The sequence below is a fragment of the Mobula birostris genome, chromosome 11 (genome assembly GCF_030028105.1).
Source record: "Mobula birostris isolate sMobBir1 chromosome 11, sMobBir1.hap1, whole genome shotgun sequence".
NCBI lineage: Eukaryota > Metazoa > Chordata > Chondrichthyes > Myliobatiformes > Myliobatidae > Mobula > Mobula birostris.
In genome coordinates, this window is record NC_092380.1 from 3,860,471 (window position 1) to 3,886,134 (window position 25,664).

Here is a 25,664-nt window from a genome sequence, read left to right on the forward strand (position 1 = left end):
CGTCCTTTACATGGTTTTGTGAAGTGTTTTGGGTTGACTAATGTGCTATTAAAGTTGTTTTGATGAGAGAGGGTGTCTTGATACTTTTCCTTTAAAGCCTAATATTGCCATGATCTCAGGGTTCATCTGCACTGGAACTTGATCTGGACCATCTTTAGAATCAGAATCTGGTTTGTTATCACTGACAAATGTCATGAAATTGGTTGTTTTGTGACAGCAGTGCAGTGCAATACATTAAAACCTGTAAATTACAAAAAGAATATATTAAATAATTAGTAGTACAAAAAGAGGGCTAAATAATGAGGTAGTGTTCATGGGTTCGTGGACCATTCAAAAATCTAATGGTTGAGGGGAAGAACCTGTTCCTAAAATGTTGAGTGTGCACCTGTACCTCCTCCCTGATGGTGGTAATGAGAAGAGGGCATGTCTTGAATGGTGAGGGTCCTTCTTCACCCTCTTGAGTTATCGCCTTTGGCAGATGTCCTCAATGGTGAGGAAGCTAGTGGCCACAATAGAGTTGGCTGAGTTTGTTACCCTTTGTGAGGTGATGCAACCAGTCAGAATGTTCTCCACGGAGATTTGCTAGAGTCTTTGGTGACGTACCAAATCTCCTCACTCTCCTAACGAAATATACCCTGCTGTCGTGCCTTCTTTATAGCTGCATAATATTAGGCCCAGGATAGAGCCTCTGAAACGTCGGTGCTCAGGAGATTGAAGCTGCTCACTCCTTCCACCACCGACCCCTTGATGAGGAACAGAGTGTGTTCTTCTGACTGGCATTTCCTGAAGTCCACAATCACTTTCTTGGTCTTACTGACAGTGAGTGCAAAGTCGCAGTTGCAACGCCACTCAACCAGCCAATCTATTCCTTCTTCAGAAGAAGAGCCAAGACAAGGGCCGGCTGGTGGCGCAATGGTATCGGCGCCGGACCCGGGAACGGAGGTACCCGGGTTTGAAATCGGTCGGGTCTGCCCCCAAGTGCGCTTTCCATCCGTGCCGGGTTGAGTGTCGAGATCGCAACTCGACCCCGTAAAATAAAGGGAAAAATACTGCAAAAATGTCTGTGTGAGGAGTGGTGCGCCATACAGTCTCTCTCTCACTCTGCGCCTTGTAAAAAGCCATGAAAAAGACATCATCACGCACGCAGACGCACACGCACAAACTCGCACTCACCAAGAAAAAAGAGTCAAGACAATGAGTTGTGACCAGGTATCCAATTCTGAGAAGTTCACCCGTTGAGTAAACTTCATCCAATTCTGGATTCATTGTCCACATAGCTTCCAGATCACTGGGTGGTGACCAAGAACTCTTCAATCGGAAGCTTTTGTAGCTCTGGCTCCTCAATGTTCCTCCAAAGAGATTTACAAGGATGTTGCCTGGATTGGGGAGCGTGCCTTATGAGAATAGGTTGAGTGAACTCGGCCTTTTCTCCTTGGAGCGACAGAGGATGAGAGGTGACCTGATAGAGCTGTATAAGATGATGAGAGGCATTGATCGTGTGGATAGTCTGAGGCTTTTTGCCCAGGGCTAAAATGGCTGCCACAAGAGGGCTCAGTTTTAAGGTGCTTGGACATAGGAACAGAGGAGATGTCAGGGGTATTTTTTTTACGTAGAGAGTGCTGAGTACGCAGAATGGGCTGCCAGCGATTGTGTTTGAGGCGGATATGATAGGGTCTTTTAAGGCAGGTACAAACGTACTTAGAGCTCATAAAAGTAGAGAGCTATGGGTAACCCTAAGTAATTTCTAAGGTAAGGAGATGTTCAGCACAGCTTTGTGGGCTGAAAGACCTGTATTGTGCTGTAGGTTTTCTATGTTTCTATGCTCTCCACCACTGCAAGTTCTTTGACTCTCATTTAACGAGCTAGAGGATATTTGCCATCATTAGCTGGAATATAGAATATAAAAGCAAGAGGGTTATGCTATAACGTTGGTTGGGCCACAGCTGGAGTATTGTTACACCAAAGTACTGCGTAGAGTGGACGTGGAGAGAATGAATTCATTAGTAGGAAAGTCTAGGATCTGAGAGCACAGCCTTAAGATAACGAGATGTCCCTTTAGATCTGAGATGAGGAGGAATTTCCTCAGCCAGAAAGTGTAGAATTTGTCGCCACAGGGAGCTGTGGGTGTATTTAAAGTAGGCATTGATAGGTTCTTGATTGGCAAGGGGGTGACGGTGTTTAAAGGGTTATGGGGAGAAGACAGGAAAAAGTTCAACCAGGATTGAATGGTGTAGCAGACTTGATGGGCCAAATGGCCTCATATGTATCTTATTGTCCTATGGTGAACCCTATAGGGAGGGTGTGACCCTCTCACTCGCTGCTCCCGGAGGGTGGTCCCTACGTTCAAATAGTCTCTCTCCGCCCCACCCCCCCCCACCCCCGATGCCATCGGAGGATGGTGCCGGAGACCCGGGGGTTGGGCAAGGTTTAATTGGCGCGGTTTGTGGATTGGACTCTGTCGTTCACGTTATGACGTGCTTCTGGTTTCTTTCTTGTTGCTGTTTTGTGCGATTTTGATCAGGACAGCCTGTGGATACCAAATGACGCAGTGTGAGATTGAACTAGAAATGAGAAGAACTAAATACACCTGGACTCTTTCAATTCTGTGTTTTACATTCACTTTCTTTCTGCTGCTTGCATGATTTGTTTTGTTTTTTGCGCATAGTGGGGGGTTGATATTTTTTAACGGGTTTCATGGTTTTCTTTGTTTCTGGCTGTCTACGGGAAGGCGAATCTCAGGGTTGTATGCTGGATACATTCTTTGGTAATAAATGTATTTTGAATCTTTGAATTACCCTGAAGGGGAGATTTACCAGTTGCCTTGTGAGACAAAGCATCTTGTCTGTGAGGAGAGACTGGGTAAGTTGCATTTGTTTTCTTTGGGGCATAGGAGGTTGAAGAGGGATCTGGCAGAGGAATACACAATTATACAAGGCATAAACACATAAGGTTCTGCAGATGCTGAAGATCTTGAGGAACGTACACAAAATGCTGAAGGGACTCAGAAAGCCAGGCGATATTTAAGGGGGGGGAATAAACAGTCGATGTTTCGGACTAAAACCCTTCGCCAGGACCCTCCTGTCTTGTGTGCATTTCAGACCAAAATGTATAAAAGCATACAGACATGGTCAAGAGGCTCAGTTGTTGTTCAGACCAAACTTCAGAATGGGGAACAAATGTGAGCTAAGTGACCTTGACCGTGGAATAATTGTTGGTGCCAGATGGGGTGGTTTGAGTATCAGAAACTGCTGATCTGAGATTTTTACACATAAAGTTTACAGAGAATGGTGTGAGAGACAAAAAACATCCAGTGACGGGCAGTTCTGTGGGCAAAAGAACGTTGTTAGTGAGAGAGGTCAGAGGAGAATGACCAGACTGGTTCAAGCCGACAGGAAGGCGACAGTAACTCAGATAAACACGAGTTACAACAGTGGTGTGCAAAAGAGCATCTCTGAATGCACAGCACATCAAACCTTGAAGCAGATGGGCTACAGAAGCGGAAGACCACAAACATACACTCAGTGGCCACTTTATTAGGTACTGGAGGTGCCGAATAACGTGGCCACTGATTGTATATTAAATGCAATATACTGTATATTTGGCAGGTGTGTTCTTTGAGACGTTTGTACTGTACACAGTATCGCTTACTGGGCACATTATACACAGAATCTGTTACGTGCAGAGAGTTTTATATACAGAGAGCATATTGTATACAAGACATGGTGCAGAAGGCATATTATACACATGTCATAAATAATACATTATACACAAGATACAGTATATTATCTATAAGTACCATCAGGTTCAGAAACCTCAACCACCAGGCTCTCAAACCAGAGGGGATAACTTCACTCATCCCATCACTGAACTGTTCCCACAACCTATGGGCTCACTTTCAAGGACTCTTCATCTCATATCTTGATATTTATTATTTATTGCTATTATTATTACTACTAATATTTTTGCATTTGCACAGTTTGTTATTTTTTAGTTGATTCCCCTATTGGCTGCATTTTTCATTGATTCTATCATGGTTATTGGATATACTGGGTATGCCCGCAAGAAAATGAATCTCATGGTTGTATATGGTGACGTATATTGTACTTTGATAATAAATCTACTTTGAACTTTGAAGTAATGTTATAAATAAGTCTGCGATACACAAGATGTGCTATATATGTCAGGTTGGTGACTGTGCATCTAAACTTGGTGGCGGTTTTGCCTCGGGAGAGGTGAGCAGAAATGCTTAAGAAAAATCTCAGGTTAAGATCATCTTCCCCATTTTATAAAAACAGAAGCTACACTGGAAATGTGCCCTCCATAGGTTGGTTACAGAAATGCGACCAACAGCCAGGCACACGCCCTTGAACTTCAGGATCTACTGTTCATTTGGAGGGAACGAGTCTAGGATCTGCTAGGCTTGTAGGCTGGTCTCGTATTGCACACACGTGCGAGTGAGAGGGTCGGGTTTGCCGGGGCTGGGACCAGAGGACACGGGCGAGGCTGGGGCGCACGGGTGAGACCGTGCCGCCAGAAGGGTGCCGTGGTAGCGCGGCACTATTACAGCTCAGTTCAATTGCGATATCATCTGTAAGGAGTCCATACGCCCTCCCCGTGGAGTGCGTGGGTTTTCCCCGAGCACCCTGGTTTCCTCCCACAGTCTAAAGACGTACTGGCTAGTAGGTGATTTGGTCACTGTGGATCGTCCTGTGATTAGGCTGGGGTTAAATCGGGGGGCGGGGGGGGTTGCTGGGCCTGTTCCACATCTCAATAAATCTCAATAAATAAATAAACAATGAACCGATGTGTGATTGGTCACAGGAAGGAGGGGTTTAGGATTTCATGTCTGCTTCTGCCCAGCCCCACCTGACCTGCTCACAATTCCTGCGTACATCACCCGACCTGCTCACAATTCCTGCGTACATCACCCGACCTGCTCACAATTCCTGCGTATATCAATGCCTCCCAAGCAGTCAGACCAAATGAAGGCGAGGACAGAAGGCAGAGGGGCCTTCAGTCACCCCCTCCACCCAACACCATCAGTTAAAACAGCCAACTCCTTGAACGCCGGGAACTCAAAAGGTTTCTTTGTGGAGCAGAGGGAGGGGTTCTCCACAGATGTCCCCTGAGAATTCGATGTTTCCAACTGTCCCTCACATTGACTCTGTCGGGGCGAACAGCTTTGCGGACTGGCCACACTGCAGAGTCCTCCTCAAAGGTAGCCTCCATCTGCTCCAACCCCCACTGTCCAGGTCAGAATGGCTTAGTCTGTCGGAGGGGGGAGAGCAGGTCGCTGCGCAAAGGGTGCAGCGCCCTGCCTGACCGCATCCAGCGCTGGGGCGAGGACTGGGACGGCCGCGCCTTCTCCCCTCTCTGGCCACCGCGGACGTTGTGCTTGGCTCCGGAGACGAGACTGGTGTGGCTCCAGCGGTTCTCGGGCTGTCTTCCGAGACCCGGCGAATCCTCCCGTTCAACGTCGAGAGACCGCTTCCCCATGATCTGTTTGACGAGGGGAGAAACAGAACGGACGCACTGTTAATTCTGGAGGCTGGGCATTGAGTTTACCCTTCAGACACTCAAACTTTGGGATGTGTGGCATAAACACCAGACCAGGACCACCAGACTCAAAAACAGTAAGGTTGATCAACACCTCCACCCACAAACTCACCTTATGTACAGCCTAGTGTTTACATACAATCACTCTATGTATAGAAGATATATGTTAGTTCATTAAGTGCCGTGTCATATAATGTTGGTCTTCCCATGATTATGATTGTTCTTGGCAAATTTTTCTACCGAAGTGGTTTGCCATTGCCTTCTTCTGGGCAGTGTCTTTACTAGACGGGTGACCCCAGCCATTATCAATACCTTTCAAAGACTGTCTGCCTGGTGTCAGTGGGTCGCATAACCAGGACTTGTGACCTGCACCATCTGCTCATGCGACCATCCACCACTTGCTCCCTCTGGCTTCACATGACCCTGATCGGGAGGACATGGCAAAGCAGGTGCTACACCCTGCCCCAGGGTGACCTACAGGCTAGCGGGGGGAAGGAGCACCTTACACCTCCTTTGGTAGAGACGTTTCTCCACCCCGCCACCCATAATACATAGGACCACAATTAGGCCATTTGGCCCATCGAGTGTACTCTGACTTCTGCTCCTCCTTTCCAGTCCTGATGAAGGGTCTCGGCCCAAAATGTTGACTGTTTATTCTTAGCGTGGGCACGTGGCCAAGTGGTTAAGGCATTGGACTAGCAACCTGAAGTTCGTGAGTTCGAGCCCCAGCCGAGGGAACGTGTTGTGTCCTTGAGCAAGGCACTTAATCACACATTGCTCTGCGACGACACTGGTGCCAAGCTGTATGGGTCCTAATGCCCTTCCCTTGGACAACATCGGTGTCGTGGAGAGGGGAGACTTGCAGCATGGGCAACTGCTGGTCTTCCATACAACCTTGCCCAGGCCTGCACCCTGGAGAGTGAAGACTTTCCAGGCGCAGATCCATGGTCTCGCAAGACTCTTTTCCATAGGTGCTGCCTGGCTGCTGAGTTCCTCCAGCATTTTGTGCGTGTTGATTAGTAGGAATTTTGTTTAGCCAAAGGGTGGTGAATCTGTGGAATTGATTGCCACAGATGGCTGTGGAGACCAAGTCATTGAGTATATTTAAAGCAGAGGTTAATGGGATCTTGATTAGTAAGGGTGTCCGAGGTTACGGGGAGGAGGCAGGAGATGGGGTTGAGAGGGATAATAAATCAGCCATGATGGAATGGCGGAACAGACTCGATGGGCCGAATGGCCTAATTCTGCTCCTGTGTCTTATGGTTTTATACACCAGACCTAATTATGTGTGGAAAAGTTGTTTGCCATTGGCTTCTCAAGTGTGGTTAGTTATGGGCAGTAAATATCATACACACAAGAAAGTCTGCAGATGCTGGAAATGCAAAGCAACACGCACAAAATGCTGGAGGAACTCAGCAGGTCAGGCAGCGTCTATAGAAAAGAGTAAACAGTCGACGTCTCGGGCCGAGACCTTCTTCAGGACTGAGAAGTAAGAGGGAAGATGCCAGAATATAAAGGTGGGGGGAGGGGAAGGAGACTAGCTGGAAGGCAATAGGTGAAGCAAGGTGGGAAGGAAAGGTCAAGGGCCGGAGAAGAAAGAGTCTGAGAGGAGAGGAGAGTGGACCGTGGGAGTAAGGGAAGGAAGAGGGAATCCAGCAGAAAGTAATTGGCAGGACAGTGGAAATGAAAGGTCCGAGTGGGGAGGGGGGGAGATTTGTTCACCGGAAGGAGAAGTCAATATTTATGCCATCATGTTGGAGGGTACCCAGATGGAGCATAAGGTGTCACTCCTCGACCCTGAGGGTGGCCCCATGGTGGCACAAGAGGAGGCCGTGGATCGACATGTCAGAACAGGAATGCGGGTAGGAATTAGGATGATTGGCCACTAGGGAAACCCAACTCTTAGCGGATGAAGCAGAGGTGATCTCACCCGTCCTACGTCAGAGTTATCGTTCAGCGCCAACGAGGAAGGAGACTTCTCCACCGACGCGGGAGGAGGGGACGACACGAGCCTTACCCGGTGCAGCAGTGGGCGGTGCGGTGCTGTGGGTGGCGGGGTGTGGGCGCCATCTTGCGGGGTGGCGCAGTAGGTCTCCAGGATCAGGAGGTCACAGCTACGGAAGCAGCACTCCTCCACAATGCCTCGGTTCTGTCGGCTCCGGCGGCCCGTCTTGCTGACTGGCAACCAGGAAATTGGAGGCGTTAAGCAGCAGAGAAGTATGTGGCAGGATGCGCAGCCTCCCTGCCTCGAGTATGTGCCCGATCACTTACAGTATATTCTAGTATTGCACTGTACTGATGCAGCAAAACAACAAATTTCATGGCATACCGGTATATCAGTGATAATAATAAATATAATCCCTACCGCCTAGCTCTGTATCTAACAATGTCCCTGTTCTCTAAGGTATAGAGTCATAGAAAAGTACAGCACAGAATCAGGCCCTTTGGCCCATGTAGTCAATGCCAAACCATTTAAACTGCCTACTTCCATTGACCTGCACTGGGACCATGGCCCTCCATACCTCTGCCACCCATGTACCTATCCAAACTTCTCTTAAACATTGAAATAGAGTTCGCCTGCACCACCTGCGCTGGCAGCTCATGACCCTCTGAGCGAAGAAGTTTCCGCTTAAAACTTTCACCTTTCACTCTTAACCCATGACCTCTCATTGTCGTCCTACCCAACCTCAGTGGAAAAAGCCTGCTTGCATTTACCCTATCTATGCCCCTCATAATTTTGTATACCTCTATCAAATCTCTCAATCTCTACATCCCAAGGAATAAATTCCTAACCTATTCAATCTTTCCATGTAACCCAGGTCATACAGATGCATCAACATCCTTGTAGATTTTCTCTGAACTCTTTCAACCTTATTTACATCTTTCCTGTAGGTAGGTGACCAAAAACACACACAGTACTCCAGACTTGGCCTCACCGATGTCTCATACAACTTCAACATAATATCCCATCTCCTGTACTCGATATATTGATTTATGAAGGCCAACATGCCAAAAGCTTTCTCAATGGCCCTATCTACCTGTGACACCACTTTCAATGAATTATAAACCTGTATTCCCAGTTCCCTTTGATCTACCGCACTTCTCAGTGCCCCACAGCTCACTGTATAACACTTACCCTGGTTGGTCCCACCAAAGTGCAAGACCTTGCGTCTGTCGGCATTAAATTTCATCTGCCAATTATCCAATAGGTCCAGATCCTGCTGCAAGCCATGATAGTCTTCCTCGCCCCTAACCTCGGTATTATCTGCATATCTACTGATCCATTCAGGCTCTTCATTCAATGGAACAGTGTAGAGGGATGGGATGGTAAATTGGATTAGTAAATATGCAGATGATACTAAGATAGGTGGAGCTGTGGATGATGAGGTAGGTTTTCAAAGCTTGCAGAGTGATTTAGGCCAGTTAGAAGAGTGGGCTGAAAGATGGCAGATGGAGTTTAATGCTGATAAATGTGAGGTACTACATTTTGGTAGGACTAAGCAAAATAGGACATACATGGTAAATGGTAGGGCATTGAAGAATGCAGTAGAACAAAGGGATCTAGGAATAATGGTGCATAGTTCCCTGAAGGTGGAATCTCATGTGGATAGGGTGATGAAGAAAGCTTTTGGTACACTGGCCTTTATTAATCAGAGCATTGAGTATAGGAGTTGGGATGTAATGTTAAAATTGTACAAGGCATTGGTAAAGCCAAATTTGGAGTATTGTGTACAGGTCTGGTCACTGAATTATAGGAAAAATGTCAACAAAATTGAGAGAGTACAGAGAAGATTTACTAGAATGTTACCTGGGTTTCATCTCCTAAGTTACAGAGAAAGGTTGAACAAGTTGGGTCTTTATTCTTTGGAGCGTAGAAGGTTGAGGGGGGACTTGATAGAGGTATTTAAAATTATGAGGGGGATAGATAGGGTTGACGTGGATAGGCTTTTTCCATTGAGAGTGGGGGAGATTCAAACAAGAGGACATGAGTTGAGAGTTAAAGGACAAAAGTTCAGAGGTAACATAAGGGGGAACTTCTTTACTCAGAGAGTGGTAGTTGAGTGGAACGAGCTTCCAGCAGAAGTGGTTGAGGCAGGTTCGATGTTGTCATTTAAAGTTAAATTGAATAGATATATGGACAGGAAAGGAATGGAGGGTTATGGGCTGAGTGCAGGTGGGTGGGACTAGGTGAGAGTAAGAGTTCGGCACGGACTAGATGGGCTGAGATGGCCTGTTTCCGTGCTGTAATTGTTATATGGTTATATGGAGCCACAGACCCAGAATGCTGGAGAAACTGAGCAGATCGTGCTGCATCTATGGAGGGGGTATTCCCTTCCACAGATGATGCCTGACCTATTGAATTCTTCCAGCATTTTGTGTGTGTGTGTTGCTCTGGATTTCTAGCATCTGCAGAATCTCTTGTGTTTATAAGCTTCACTCTGTATCTAAGACCAGCCCTGTCCTAGGAGTGTTCAGCGTGTAAGTGTAGTGGCAGCTTTACTCTGCTTGTATCCTAATCCAGCACAGACCTAGAGCCTGTAACGTGCTCTATTTAATCAATATGAACAAATAGGCTGAAGGAGAATTTTTTTTCATTTCCGGAATCTTAGAATACAACAGAATGTGAGGCCATTCAGCTCATCATTCCTGTACTAGCTCTTTGAAAGTCTATTATTATCCCACACCCGCTCTTCCCCCACACCTAGCATTGTACACAGTATCCCTTTGCTTCATTGTTACAGAAGTCTTTGTATACTCAGTAGTTCAAGATTCAAAAATGTGTTTATTTTCCAACTTGGCTCAAAAGGCTGGATTATTGATATCAGAATTCAGAATTATTTAGAGTCAGAATCAGAATCAGGTTTAATATCACCGGTATATATTGTGAAATTGTTGCCTTTCCAGCAGCAGTACAATACATCATAATTGAAAAAACTGTGAATTACAGTAAGTATTATATATATAACATAGTTAAATTAGTGCAAAAATAGAAATAAGAAAGTAGTGAGGTAGTGTGCATGGGTTCAATGCCCATTCAGAAATCAAATGGCAGAGGGGAAGGAGCTGTTCCTGAATCGTTGAGTGTGTGCCTCGTGTGGATGAGATGTGGAAATTTGGATTAAAAAAAATTAAATTGCCAGTGATTGATCGTGAGAAATACATAAACACGAGGAAATTTGCAGATTCTGGAAATTCAAGCAACACACACAAAAAATGCTGGTGAATGCAGCAGGCCAGACAGCATCTTCCTATAGAAGGCCTGCTGCGTTCACCAGCATTTTCTGTGTGTGTTGTGAGAAATACATGATGACATTGAGTCAGGATAAATGATTTAGCTTTTTTTAAAGGGAGAGAGATTTTAAGGTGTGGCTGTTCAGACCCTCCTTCGATCGGGATTGACCATGGTTGTTGCGTCTCAGCTGTCTACATGATACACAAACCAGTACGCAAACCAGGGCAGTACGATACATGACACACAAACCAGGGCAGTACGATATGGAGAGCAAGTTGTTGCCCATGTAGCCGGTTCCCCCTCTCCACACAGCCTAGAGAGATAATGAATCAGGCATGATCGGATGGGATGAATGGCCTGATTCTGTTCCGATATCTTAGGTTCAAAGTTCAAGGTATACTTTTTAAGAAGGGAGAAAAGCAAAAGAAAGGAAATTATAGGCTAATTAGTCTAAACTCATTGGTTGGGAAAGTGGAGTCTATTATTAAGGATGGGGTTTCGAGGTACTTGGGGACTAATGATAAAATAAGTCAAAGTTAGCATGGTTTCTGTAAAGGGAAATCTTTCCTGACAAATCTCTTAGAGTTAGTAACAAGCAGGGTGGACAAAGGAGAGGCAGTGGAAGTCATTTACTTGGATTTTCAGAAGGCATTTGATAAGGTGCCACACATGGGGCGGCTTAACAAGATAAAATCCTATGACGTTACAGGAAAGATACTGGCATGGAGAGCAGAATGGTTGACAGGCAGGAGCCAGCGAGTGGGAATAAAAGGGTTTTTCTGGTTGGCGGCCAGTGACTCAGGGGTAGGTACTGGGACTGCTACTTTTCACATTGTTTGTCAATGATTTAGATATGGAATTGATGGCTTTGTGGCAAAGTTTGCAGATGATACGAAGATAGGTAGAGGGCTAGGTAGTGCTGAGGAAGCAATGTAATTGCAGCAGGAAGAATGAGGAATGGGCAAAAAAATGGCAGATAGAATACAGTATTGGGAAATGTATGGTAATGCATTTTGGTAAAAGGAATGATAGTGCAGACTATTATCTAAATGGGGAGAAGGTTCAAACATTAGAGGTGTAGAGGGATTTAAGGGTTTTTGTGCAGGATTCCCAGAAGGTTAATTTACAGGTTGAGTCTGTGGTAAAGAAGGCAAATGCAGTGTTGACATTTATTTCAAGGGGAATAGAATATAAAAGCGAAGATAACGCTGAGCCTTTATAAGACATTAGTCAGACCACATTTGTAGTATTGTCAACAGTTTTGGGCCCCATATCTCAGAAAGGATGTGTTGTTATTAGGGAGAAACCAGAGGAGGTTCATGAGGATGAATCTGGGAATGAAGGGGTTAACATATGAGGAGCTTTTGGCAGCCTTTACTCACTGGAATTTAGAAGAATGCGGGTGGGAGAATCTCACTGAAACCTACCGAATGTTGAAAGGTGGATGTGGAGAGGATGTTTCCTATGGTGGGACAACCCTTTAGAACAGAGATAAGGAGGATTTTTTTAGCCAGAGAGTAGTGAATCTGTGGAATGCTCTGCCCCAGACTGCGGTGGAGGCCATTTAAGGTGGAAGTTAATCGTTTCCTGATCGGTCGGGGTATGGCGAGAAGGGGTAAGGAATTGAGTGGTATCCGGGATCAGCCATGATGGAACGGTGGAGATGCCTCGATGGGCTGAATGGCCTATTTCTGCTCCTATGTCTTATGGTCTTATATATAATACAACCTTGAAATTTGTCTCCTTACAGGCAGTCACAAAACATAGAACCCATAAAAAAATATACCATCAAACACCCAAATCATTCAAACAATAAAAGCAAGCAAATAGCATTCAGAATGAAAGTGAGCCCACAGACACAAACCCGGAGCAGCCGGTGTAGGCCGCAGCCTCAGCCTCAGTTCTGTGCAGAGCCGAGTAAATATCACATCATTTATTATTTTCACACGTAGAGTCACAGAGTCATAGAAAAGTACTAGTTTTCCCTCAGGTTCCCCTTAAACTTTTCACCTTTCACCCTTAACCCATGACCTCTGGTTGTCGTCCCACTCAACCTCATGGAAAAAGCCTGCCTGTATTTACCCGATCTCTCCTCAATCTTCTACACTCCAGGGGATAAAGTCCTAAGCTATCCAATTTTTTCTTGCAACTCGGATGCTCAGCCTTGCATCAAGGAAGAGTGAAAAGTTTGTCTTGCTAAGCACACGAAATGCTGGAGGAATGGTAGTGCGATGCTATCACAGCCGGATCGCCAGAGCTTGGAGTTCAATTCCAGCACCATCGGTAAGAAGTTTGTATGTTCTCCTCACGACCATGTAGGTTTCTTCTGGGGGACTATAAGATCATAAGGCCAAAAGATATAGGAGAAGAATTAGGCCATTTGGCCCATCAAGTCTTCTCCATCATTTCATCATGGCTGATCCATTTACCCCCTCAACCCCAGTCTCCTGCCTTCTCCCAGTATCCCTCATGCCCTGACCAATCAATAATCTATCAACCTCTGCTTTAAATATCCATAAAGACTTGGCCACACAGTTGCCTGAGGCAAAGAATTCCACAGATTCACCACCCTCTGGCTAAAGAAATTCCCCCTCATCTCTGTTGTAATAGACGTCTCTCTATTCTGAGTCTGTGTCCTCTGGTCTTAGATTCCCCCACCATAGGAAACATCAAACTCTTGTTCATTCCAGTCCAAAGACGTAACAGTTGGCAGGTTAACTGGTCACTGTAAACTGTCCTGTGATGGGGCTAGAGTTAAATCGGTGGGCTGCTGGGAGCCGTGGCTTATTTGCCAGAAGGGCCAATTCTCTAAATAAAATTAAAAATAAAACTCGACAGGAAAGGCAGCATTTATGAAAAGGAATAAACAGTTAATGTTTCAGGCTGAGACCCTTCAGCAGGACCATACTGTTCAAACAGATCAGATCATTACACAGTGCATTGAGGTAGAACAAGGTAAAACAAAAACAATGCAGAATAAAGTGTAATGGCGATGGGAGTGGGAGGGCGATTTATAATCACAAGAGATCCTGCAGATGCTGGAAATCTTAAGCAACACACACGAAATGTATGGGCCAGATTAAACTGGCTCCACTACACTGCCCTATCTGCCATAGCACCTCAAACCTCACCACACAAAACGCCACAACTTTACCTCTCCAGGCCCTAGAGATAAACCCACCATTCCTACCCTCAAACCTAACCCTAAAGTCCAAATGGGCACATACCCCCACTAACCCTAGGCACACCACGATTAACCCTGGCCACACCCCCACAATCCCGATAACTTGTGGAAGGAGGGGCAAGATCTAATAAAGGCAAGTGTTGGACATGGTTAGTGAAGGCGTGGGCCAGATCAAAGTGGTAGGGTTGCGTGACACTGAATCTCAAATGACAAGATCAAAAAAAACAAGAGGGCTGGCTCGCCCACTGCCCGAATAATCTCAACCACACTTTATTAGGAGCAATTTGGCATTTCAACAAATACGCTCAAATACTTCTATAGCTGTACGCGGAGAGCATTCTGACAGGCTGTATCACCGTCTGGTATGGAGGGGCTACTGCACAGGACTGAAAGAAGCTGCAGAAGGTTGTAAATCTAGTCAGCTCCATCTTGGGCACTAGCCTACAAAGTACCAGGACATCTTCAGGAAGCGGTGTCTCAGAAAGGCAGCGTCCATTATTGAAGACCGCCAGCACCCAGGGCATGCCCTCTTCTCACTGTTACCATCAGGTAGGAGGTACAGAAACATAGATAGAAACATAGAATAGTACAGCACAGTACAGGCCCTTCGGCCCACAATGTTGTGCCGACTCTCAAACCCTGCCTCCCATATAAGCCCCCCTCTTTAAATTCCTCCATATACCTGTCTAGTAGTCTCTTAAACTCCACTAGTGTATCTGCCTCCACCACTGACTCAGGCAGTGCAGCCTGAAGACGCACACTCAGCGATTCAGGAACAGCTTCTTCCCTTCTGACAAACGATTCCTAAATGGACTTTGAAGCTTTGGACACTACCTCACTTACTTTAATATACAGCATGTCTCTCTTTGCACATTTTTAATAATCAATTCAATATACACAATTGATTTACTTGTTTATTTATTATGTTTTATTTTATTTATTATTATTTTCTCTCTCTCTCTCTCTCTCTCTGCTAGATTAGGTATTGCATTGAACTGCTGCTGCTAAGTTAACAAATTTCACGTCACATGCCGATGATAATAAACCTGATTCTGATTCTGATTCTGAGGACTCAGCAGGACAGGGAGTATCTGTGGAGGGAGATAAGCAATCGATGTTTCGGCCTGAGACCCTTCACCAGGTCTGGAAAGGAAAGGGTATCTTCCCCCTCACCTGGTCTCACCTATCACCTACCAGCTAGTACTCTGTCCTCTCTCCCCCCAGCCTTGTTACTCTGGTTTCTGCCCTCTTTTTTCTCCGGTCCCGATGAAGAGTCTTGGCCAAAGCATCGACTGTTTATTCCCATCCATTGATGCTGCCTGACTTTCACTATAAGCGTGAAACATCGGCCGAATCTGAATCTGAAAGTGGTCGCGTTCCACTGGTATTTTCTGTGTGTTGGGCAATTTAGAGAAATTAGTTTTTAAAAGATAGAGGGCCACCAAAATTTTCCCTGATATGTCATACTTGCTGCTGGCAATCAGACAGAGAGCAGATGAAATACTGAATGGAGGTTGTCTCAAAACATTGCGAATACTTTAATTAATCTATTGTCTAGCTTTCCATGAAGCTTCAGGACCTGTTGGCCATGAGCAAAGCCAGGCAAACATGCCCTCTTGAACTGACATCAGGTTAAATACACCCAGTCAGCACTCCCACCCCCTGCCACACCGTGTGTAAATATCACCTAACAAATGTAAATATGACCCAAAGAAAGGGAGCTCTCCCCAGAGACCCAGCTCAATATTTATCAATTGATCCGATCGTTAACATACTGCTGCTTTGTGAGATCTTGTAAGATACGACAGAACAGGGGCTTTAGTCCGCGGGCCGCAGGATGCTACGAGACGTCATTCTCCGTGAGTACTAAAGACGTGGCCAAGGTTAGAGATTGGTCAGCAAATTGGTCAGCTGGAAGGAGACTAGAGCCATAGGCACAGAAATGGTCCCCAGGCCCAGGCTGACCTTTTTTGGCCATCAGCACAATTCCAATTGCTCTCCTTAGCTCCATATAAGGGCTATAAGACATAGGAGCAGGAGTCAGACCACTTCGTCTGCCCCATCGTTCCATCATGGCTGATTCATTTTCCCCCTCAACCCCATTCTCCTACCTTCTCCCCATAAGCTTTGAAGCCCTTACTAATCAAGAACCTATCAACCTCCACTTTCAACTTATCCAATGACTCGGGTCTCCACAGCTTTCTGTGGAGATCAAGTCATGGGGTATATTTATCTTCCTATGTAATTCCTTTTCAAATGTCTATCTAAATACCTCTTAAACATTGTGATTGTAGATAATTCCACTTCATCCTCTGGAAGTGATTTTCAAATATTAACAACCCTCTCTGTTATAAAAAAAACTTACCCCACAAATCTCCTTTAAAACTTCTGACTCTGGCCTTGAACTTCAGTCCTCTTATTCTTTTTTAATTTAGAGATCCGGCACGAAACAGGCCCTTAGAGTGCCACTCAACAACCCACCTATTTAACCCTAGCCTAATCATGGGACAATTTACAATGACCAATTAACCGGTACATCTTTGGAAACCAGAGGAAACCCAATGTACACGGGAAGAATGCACGAACTTTCCTCCAGAGGATGCTGGAATTGAACTCCAAACTCCAATGGCCCAAGCTGTAATAGTGTTGTGCTAATCACTACATCACTATGACAACCTCATGGTACCCTACATGGTAAAACGTACACAAAGCCCTCTTGGATTGACACCAGGTTAAAAACACCCAGTCAGGACTCCCACCTGTGCACCTGCCCATTAATGCAATTGTCTAATCTGTCAATCATGTGGCAGCAACTCAGTGCATAAAAGCATGCAGACATGGTCAAGAGGTTCAGTTGTTCAAACCAACATCAAAATGAGGACGAAATGTGATCTAAGTGACTTTGACCACGGAATGATTGTTGGCGCCAGATGGGGTGGTTTGAGCATCTCAGAAACTGCTGATCTCCTGGGATTTTCACACACAACAGTCTCTAGAGATTACAGAGAATGGTGTGAAAAACAAAAAAAAATCCAGCGAGGGGCCGGTCTGTGGGCGAAAACACCTTGTTTTAATGGGAGAGGTCCGAGGAGAAAGGCCAGACTAGTTTAAGCTGACAGGAAGGCGACAGTAACTCAAGTAACTGTGTGTTACAACAGTGGGGTGCAGAAGAGCATTTCTGAATACACAATACATCAGAACAATGTGGACTACAGAGGCAGAAGACCAGGAACATGCCATACACTCAGTCATTATTTGAATGAGGGATCAGGATGTCCCAGAAATGGGCCGTACATGAACGTTCTTCTCTGCAAGCCGATATAATGATGGCATGCAAAAGTGCAGAGCAAGATAAAATATAAAGCAAAATACTGCACATGCTGGAAATCCAAAATAAAAACAGAGAACACTCAGCAGGCCGGGCAGCATCTGCTGTGAGAGATAGCCAGCTTCCATTTCAGGTTGATGAACTTCCAGGGTTGAAAATCTATGAACATAGAATTCTCCAACTTCCGGTAATTCCCTCCCCCTCCCTTCCTCTATCCCTATTTCACATCACCTCCCTCATAGTTCCGCCTCCTTCTACTATTGTTCTCCTGCCAATCACCTCCCTGCTTCCCCTCCCCCACCCCTTTGTCTTTCAAATTACTGTTTTTTTCCAACTACCAGCATTCTTCAAACCCTCCCCAAAGTTCTTCCTTCAGTCCTGACGAAGGGTTTCGGCCGGAAACGTCGACTAATCTTTTCAACTGATGCTGGCTGACCTGCTGAGTTCCTCCAGCGCATAGTGAGTGTTCCTTTGACAACAGCATCTGCAGATTATTTTGTGTTGAACATCTTTGCTCTATCTGCAAAGATTTCCTGGTGGCCAATCATTTTAATTCATTCCCCATTCCCATTCCAACACACGGATCCATCGCTTCCTCTACTGCCTCAATGAGGCCACCCTCTGGCTGGAGGAGCAACACCTCATATTCTGTCTGGATAGCCTCCAATACATCAATTTCTCCAATTTTAACCCCTCCTTTTCCTCTCCTTCTCCATTCCCCACTCTGGCCTCTTCTCCTCATCTGCCCATCACCTCCTCCTGGTGCCCCTTCTCCTTCCCATTCCCCGGTGGTCCGCTCTCCTCTCCTATCAGGTTCCTTCTTCTTCAGCCCTTTTCCTTTTCCACCTATCACCTCCCAGCTTCTTACTTCATCTTCCCTTCCCCCACCCATCTCCCCTCTCACTGGCTTCACCTATCCATGTTGTACCCCTCACCTTCTTATTCTGGCTTCTATTCCAGTCCTGATAAAGGGTCTCAGCCCAAAATATTGATTCCTTATTCCTCTCCATGGATGCTTCTGGCCTGCTGAGTTCCTCCAGCATTTTGTGTGTGTTGCTTTGGATTTCCAGCGTCTGCAGAATCTCTTGTGCCTATGATTTGCTGCTCCACTGCAAAGTCTGTTCGAGGGATGCCTACCCTGGAGAAGTTTAAATCTTCTCCTTGACGGAAGTTCAGTGAGACCCTGCCCCTCTATGATCTCTGCTGCCCCCTGAATCTTCAACCATGTACTCATCCTGACCCGTTAGCACAGCCACAAATCACCTATCACCTTACAACTAACCTCCTTCCCCTTCTCCCACCTTTTTATTCCGGTGTTTTCCTTTCCAATCCTGAAAAAGGATCACGACCTGAAACATCAACTCTTTTTCCCCTCTCCACAGAAGCTGCCTGGCCTGTTGAGTTCCTCCAGCATTTTGTTAGTGTGTTGCTCTGGATTTCCAGCACCTGCAGAACCTCTTGTGTTTAGGGAAGAGAAATGTTTTGACTTGCAGAGAAACGGTGTGAAGCTAAGAGGACAAAGAAGAATGTTTCTCCTAGTATTTTGGATCCTTTTATTTATCAAAATAAACATTATGCAAAGTAAAAAAAAATGACCAGAATAAACCATGAAATGCCTTTCATTCTTCCTTCCATAATCAATCCGTTAGGGAGCGTCCCATTGAGTTCCATAAAACCAATAGGAACTCATGTGACTCCCCCCACCCCCGTCCCCACCAGAGTGGTACACTCTTCATTAACACTGGATGATAAGGATTTTGCTTCCTGGTTACTTATGTGTGTATCTTATTGATTTTGGGCTGCTGATCATGAAAATCACCATGAAATTTCCCTATCACAAGGCTTGGTTTTGAAATTGCCTACATTTGTTATTTCAATTCATAAATCAAGTCAGAATAACCGATGCCAAGATTAAGGAAGGCATTTTTTGTTGCTCCACAAATTGAACAGGTCATCAATGATTGGTAATTCAAAGAACTTGGGATAGTTAAAAACAAAGGGAGGGAGGGGAAGGGTTCTCACCAAAGTAAAAGCCTCTGTCCGCACAGATGAACTGCAGAGTGTCCACCAGGTCTCCCCCACACAGGGTCTCCGCTGTCCGGGAGCTCGAAACCCTCAAGCACGCAGTGAGGACCAACAAGACGCACAATGGCTTCATGGAACCGGGTGCCTAGGGACGGAAATTGGAGAATTACCTCCGACCACTCCAGCTGAACATGGTTTTCTTGGTTTACCAGCCCACCAATCCCTATTCTTTTTGATCTTCCATTGCTTTGGCTTTTAAACAGCACCTTTCCCAACATCTTTGTACCAACAACTATATCTCAAACCTAATTCTAAAAACTCCAATCCCTTTAAAACCCTAATACTGTCCCCTATGCTTGTTCCACCACCAAAAATCCCATGCCCCATAAGACATAGGAACAGAATAATGCTATTCGGCCCACTCAACCATGGCCCATTCTCCAGCTTTCTCCCCCTTCTCTCTCTCTCTGTCTTGCTCTTTATCTCTCTCTCTGTCTCTTTCTCCTGCTCTTTCTGTGTCTGTCTCACTTTCTGTTACGCTGTCTCTCTCTGTTTCTCTCTCTCTCTCTCTCTCTCTCTCTCTCTCTCTCTCTCTCTCTGTATCTCTCCCTTCTCTCTCATTTTCTCTCTGATCATTCAGGTGAGGTATTAAATGAAGCCTCTTTCTCCCTCAGCATGGTGTAAAGGGCTCCACAAAGTCAATATGCAGGGTGAAGGGCGGAAGGGGTGATGGAGGGGGTGGGGTTACTTGCTAAATACTGTTCCGTATTTATTCCCACAACAAACCAAGAATGGTATGGAGAGGCCGCTGCACAGGGTCGGAAGAAGCTGCAGAATATTGTAAACTCAGTCACCAGCTCTGTCAAGGGGAATAGCCTCCCCAGCATCGAGGACATCTTCAAACAGCGATGCCTCAAATGGGAAGCATCCATCATGAAGGACCCCCACCACCCAGGACGTGCCCTCTTCTCATTGCTACCGTCAGGGAGGAGGTACCGGAGCCTGAAGACACACACGCAACGATTCAGGAACAGCTTCTTCCCCTCTGCCATTTGATTTCTGAACAGACTATAAATGCATGAAAACTATCTTACAACTTTTTGCTCTTTTTGCATTTCTTATTTATATATCTTATTGTAATTTGTAGTTTTTGCAGTTTTTCTATTATACATTGCATTGTATTGCTGCTGTAAAACAACAAATTTCACGACATGTGCCAGTGATATTACAAACCTAATTCTGATCCTGCCTTTCTGAATTTGGTCCATTTAGCAAATAGTCCACGCCTTTATTCCTTCCACCAAAGAGCATGACCACACACTTCCCAATACTGTATTCTATTGGCCTCTTCTTTGCCCGTTCTCCTAAACTGCCCAAGTCCTTCTGCAAACTCCCTGCTTTCACAACACTACCTGTCCCTCCACCTACCTTTGCATTGCCCACAAACCTGGCCACAGAGCCATCGATTCCACCAGCCTAATTATTGACATATAAAGTGGAAAGAATCCGTCCTCATACCGACCACTAGTCACCGACAACCAAGCAAAAAAGGCCCTCTTTATGGTTCTACCAAGGCCTCCAGTCAGATTGGTCAACAACAGGGAAAGCTATTGTAATGAGTTCTTCAGGCCTGTGTGGGGCACTGGAGAGCACTGAGCTCCGGTTTTCAGAGCACCAGAATTGGTTAATTGTTGTATAACGAGAGTCATTAATCATTTAGAGTTCCTTGTGTTTTTCTTGAGCAACTCGCTATTTGTAATGTGGTCTCCTGGTCCCTTCCGTTTAAACTTGTTAAGTTTATTTTGATAGACTCAGGGATTCTGTTTTTCTTGTATTGGTTAAGTGGACGCCTGATTAGCACTAATTGCAGGGTCCTAGTTTTGAGAATGTTACGTCTCACAGTGTCGCTCAGCTGAGCAACCGATGTTCTGTTGGAATTCTTATGAATAAACTCTCATCACCGTCTCTACACCAGAGTCTGTCTTTCCTCCGATAGGCTCCGATATTGCCAGCGCACACTGGGATGGTTAAAAGTTGGGGACTGGGATGTTTATTAGGAAAGTGGTAAAGAGCATTTGGGGTGGTCCTGAGACTGTACATTGGAAACACACGAAATCCCAGAATGAGCTGTGGAAGGGATGGGTCAGGAAGTGTGGAGGAGACTTGGCCCAGAAGCAGAGCAATGGAGACAATTCAGCGATGAGCGATAACTTGGAGAATGGACCATTAAATAATGAGCCATGAGGCAACGCAAAACAGGAGAGAACAGATACTAAACACAACAGGCAACAAGGTAACTGAAGGCCAAGAGCCTCGGGTTGAGGCTGGTTGGTTTGATGAGTGAATGAGGGACTGTGGATGAGAGCTGGGTTTAAATAGGCTGCAGGTGGTGAGTTGGAAACGAGTGGCGATGTCTCCTGTTAGCTGGGTGGAGACTGGGAGGAGGCTGCTTGTGCAGGCCTGACAGGATGCACCAGCTCCCAAACTACCCACTCGCTTGTCCCGTCAGGCAACTCCTGCCAATCAGGCCCCTGGTGCCACACTGGCCTCACCATGGAATGTGCAGGAGACACCTATTTTACAGCCATGACCACACATCAGAGAAATTAATTGCCTGTCGTATACGTTGAGATATACACTCAGAGGCCAATTTATTAGGTACACCTGTATTTGCTCGCTGATGCAAATCAGCCAACCATGTGGCAGCAACACAATGCATAAAAGCATGCAGACATGGTCAAGAGATTTAATTGTTGTTCAGACCAGATATCAAAATGGGGAAGAAATATGATTTAAGTGACTTTGACCATGGGATGATTGTTGGTGCCAGATGGGGTGGTTTGACTATCTCTGAAACTGCTGATTTTTTGAGATTTTCATGCACAACAGTCTCTAGAGTTTACAAAGAATGGTGCAAAAAACCAAAAACATCCAGTGAGCAGCAGATTCTATGGGGTTAATGAGAGAGGTCAGAGGAGAATGGCCAGACTGGTACAAGCTGACAGGAAGGCAACAGTAACTCAAATAACCACATGTTACAACAGTGGTGTGCAGAAGAGCAACTCTGAATGCACAAAATTTCGAATTGTGAGGTGGATGGGTTACAGCAGCAGAAGACAGCAAACATACACTCAGAGGCCACCTTACTAGGTACAAGAGATAGAAAATAAAGTAGTCTCTGAGTGCATTTGTGGGAATTTAAGGACATTTTGTCTGTTTCAATTTCCAATTTCCACCTTTTTATTTGCCCAATGCTTTTCTTCCGTTTCACCTGAACGTCAAGATTCTTATACTGGAAAGGTGAGAAACAGCAGTGTCGAAGGGTTATCGTGATCAGACAATTCAACAGGTCATTTCTCAGTGTCCTTCAATCTCATCAGCCTCAACCCGAAATCAAGGCTGAAAGAAAGAAGCTACCCAATGCAAAATATCCAACACAAAAATACTATAAACCTCAAAATACCCAACTCCCAAACACCTCAGCCCAAAATATCCAATGCAAAATTACTATGAACCTCAAAATACCCAACTCCCAAATGTCTCAGCCCAAAATGTCCAATGCAAAAGTAACATAAACTTCAAAATACCAAACTCCCAAATGTCCCAGTCCAAAGTATCCAATGCCAAAATATACCGAACTTCCAAGCTATCCCAGGAAATTACAAATCCTGAAAGATTAACTTTCTTTGCCCTCTGTGCATTGAAACATGCAGGGAAATGCGTCGTTTATGTTTCAATGACCAACGCAGTCTGAGGATGTGCTGTGGGACCGCCCGCAAGTGTCACTAATGCTTCCGGTGCCCACATAGCATGCCCACGACTCACTAACCCTAAACCGTACGTCTTCAGAGTGTGGGAGGAAACCGGAGCACCCAGAGCAAATCTACGCAGTCACGGGGAGAACGTACAAAGTCCTTACAGACAGCGGCGGGAATCGGAGCCCGATCGGTGATCACCGATGCAGTGAAGCAATCGCGCTAACTTCGCCAGCAGCCCTTTGTTGCCTTCGGCTACTACCCTTCCAGCCTCTATTGCGATTCCCGTTCTCCCATCCTCCATTTGCCTATCACCCTTCCTCAAGTGAAACCAGACGTCGGTAGCGGATAGTGTAACTCTCTACAGTGCCAGCGACCCAGATTCAATTTCCATCGCCATCGGTTAGGATTTAGTACATTCTTACTGTGTGGTGTAGGTTTCCTCAGGGTGATCTGGTTTCCTCCCACAGTCCAAGTGTCTTAATCTTCTGGGTGAGTCCACCACAAGGGACCGTGTCAAACACCTTATTAAGATGCACAGTTCCTCAACATCCCCACCCTTTCTTTCAGTCATCACCATCGTCACCTCCTCAAAAAACTCGGTCAAGTTTAAGGTGAGAGGGGAAAGATTTACAGGGGGCAACTTTTTCACACAGAAAGTGGTGGGTGTGTAGAATGAGCGGCCAGGGGAAGCTGTAGAGGTGGGTACAGTAACAGTATTTTTAAAACATTCCTGGGATGGCAGGACTTTCATATGAAGAAAGACTGGATGAACTGGGCCTGTACTCGTTGGAATTTAGAAGATTGAGGGGGGATCTGATTGAAACGTATAAGATCCTAAAGGGATTGGACAGGCTAGATGCAGGAAGATTGTTCCTGATGTTGGGGAAGTCCAGAACGAGGGGTCACAGTTTGAGGATAAAGGGGAAGCCTTTTAGGACCGAGATGAGGAAAAACTTCTTCACACAGAGAGTGGTGAATCTGTGGAATTCTCTGCCACAGGAAACAGTTGAGGCCAGTTCATTGGCTATATTTAAGAGGGAGTTAGATATGGCCCTTGTGGCTACGGGGATCAGGGGGTATGGGGGGAAGGCTGGGGCGGGGTTCTGAGTTGGATGATCAGCCATGATCATAATAAATGGCGGTGCAGGATCGAAGGGCCGAATGGCCTACTCCTGCACCTATTTTCTATGTATGTTTCTAATTAGTTAATCAGTCACGTGGGTGTACTTGGGTGCCAGGGGTTTGTTAGCCTGTTGGCACACTGTATTTCTAAATAAAATTTAAAACGTGCTGGGAGGGGCTTGGCAAGTCCGGCAGCACTTATGGATGGGAATTAATAGCTGATGTTTCGGGCCGAGGCCAAGGTCTTTCCGTGCACAAACCTTGCAATTTGTTTGCTGTTGACAAGAAGCCACATAGAGAGAGAGAGAGGAAGAGAGGGAGCTAGGTATTGACATGATATTGTTGTACCTGTAGTGGCAGTGGAAGCAGATATGAAAGGATTGTTTAAAAGGACAAATTGCTTGCAGTTTGCAGGGAGTTGAGGAAGGCTCGGAGGAGTGGGATTAATCGTACAGAACCCTCAGTGAGCCAGAGTGGACAGGGTGGGCCAGATTGCCTCCTTTGTGCTATAAGATCTGATAAGCTTTGCGGTGCACTTGGGATAAAACTCAGCCGGCCCTGTCATGGGCACAAGCCTCCCCCACATCGAGGACGTCTTCGAAGGGCAATGCATGATGAAGGCGGCAGCCATCGGTACGGACCCCCATCACCCAGGACGTGCCCTCTTCTCTCCACTACCATCAGGGAGGAGGTACAGGAGCCTGAAGGCACACACTCAACGATTCAGGAACAGCGTCTTCCCCTCTGCCATCCGATTCCTGAACAGGCAATGAATCAGCCCATGAAACCACCAACCCTCTCTTTTTTTAACCACTAATTTAATTTAATTCAATTTAAATATACATATATTACTGTAATTTGTAGCATTCCTTTACGAGTGCACTGTACTGCTGCTGCAAAATCACAAATCTCACAACATACATCAGTGAAATCAAACGTGATTCAGATTCAGGAAAGCTGTGGGAGTATTTTTGTTGTAAAGGTTGAAAGACGTAGAAATCACTGCATTGACGGCGTGGTGCAGATAGATTACGTGGAATGCTCTAATATTACCTGGAAAGGGTTCATCCGTGTGAAGGGAGAGTCCTGGCAGTCCCCTGCGGAGCTGAGTGCATAGCACCTTCCCATTACCGAGCAGGATCCCGGAGCAGGCACGAGCCAGGGAAAATTCCTACAGCAGCCAGCCCAGAGTGACCCGGCTGGTGACTGCAGCCAGGGTTATCAAAGCTTAACTAGAGGACTTTGTTCTAGTGTGTGTGTGTGTGTGTGTGTGTGTGTGTGTGTGTGTGTGTGTGTGTGTGAGTGTGTATATGTATATCGGTGGTTCATGCATATGCATTTGCCTTTTTGCAAATATACGCGCATTTTTGTGCCTTTGCTCCCAGCTTATCAGAGTGATACCCTATCATACCTTGAACACAAGAGTTTTTGAAGACTCTGGAAATCCAGAGCAACACA

General features: G+C 45.7%; 1 protein-coding gene across 1 annotated transcript; it reads right to left on the minus strand.

Annotated features, from left to right (window-relative positions):
• Window positions 1–5,253: 5,253 nt before the first annotated feature.
• On the minus strand, window positions 5,254–25,334 carry LOC140205360 (insulin-like growth factor 2). Its single transcript, XM_072272955.1, has 4 exons — window positions 25,260–25,334; window positions 19,324–19,471; window positions 7,574–7,734; window positions 5,254–5,499 (listed from the first exon to the last, which is right to left on the minus strand). The coding sequence occupies exons 1-4, from the start codon at window positions 25,332–25,334 to the stop codon at window positions 5,254–5,256; spliced, it is 630 nt and encodes a 209-aa protein (XP_072129056.1).
• Between the last annotated feature and the right edge of the window lie 330 nt (window positions 25,335–25,664).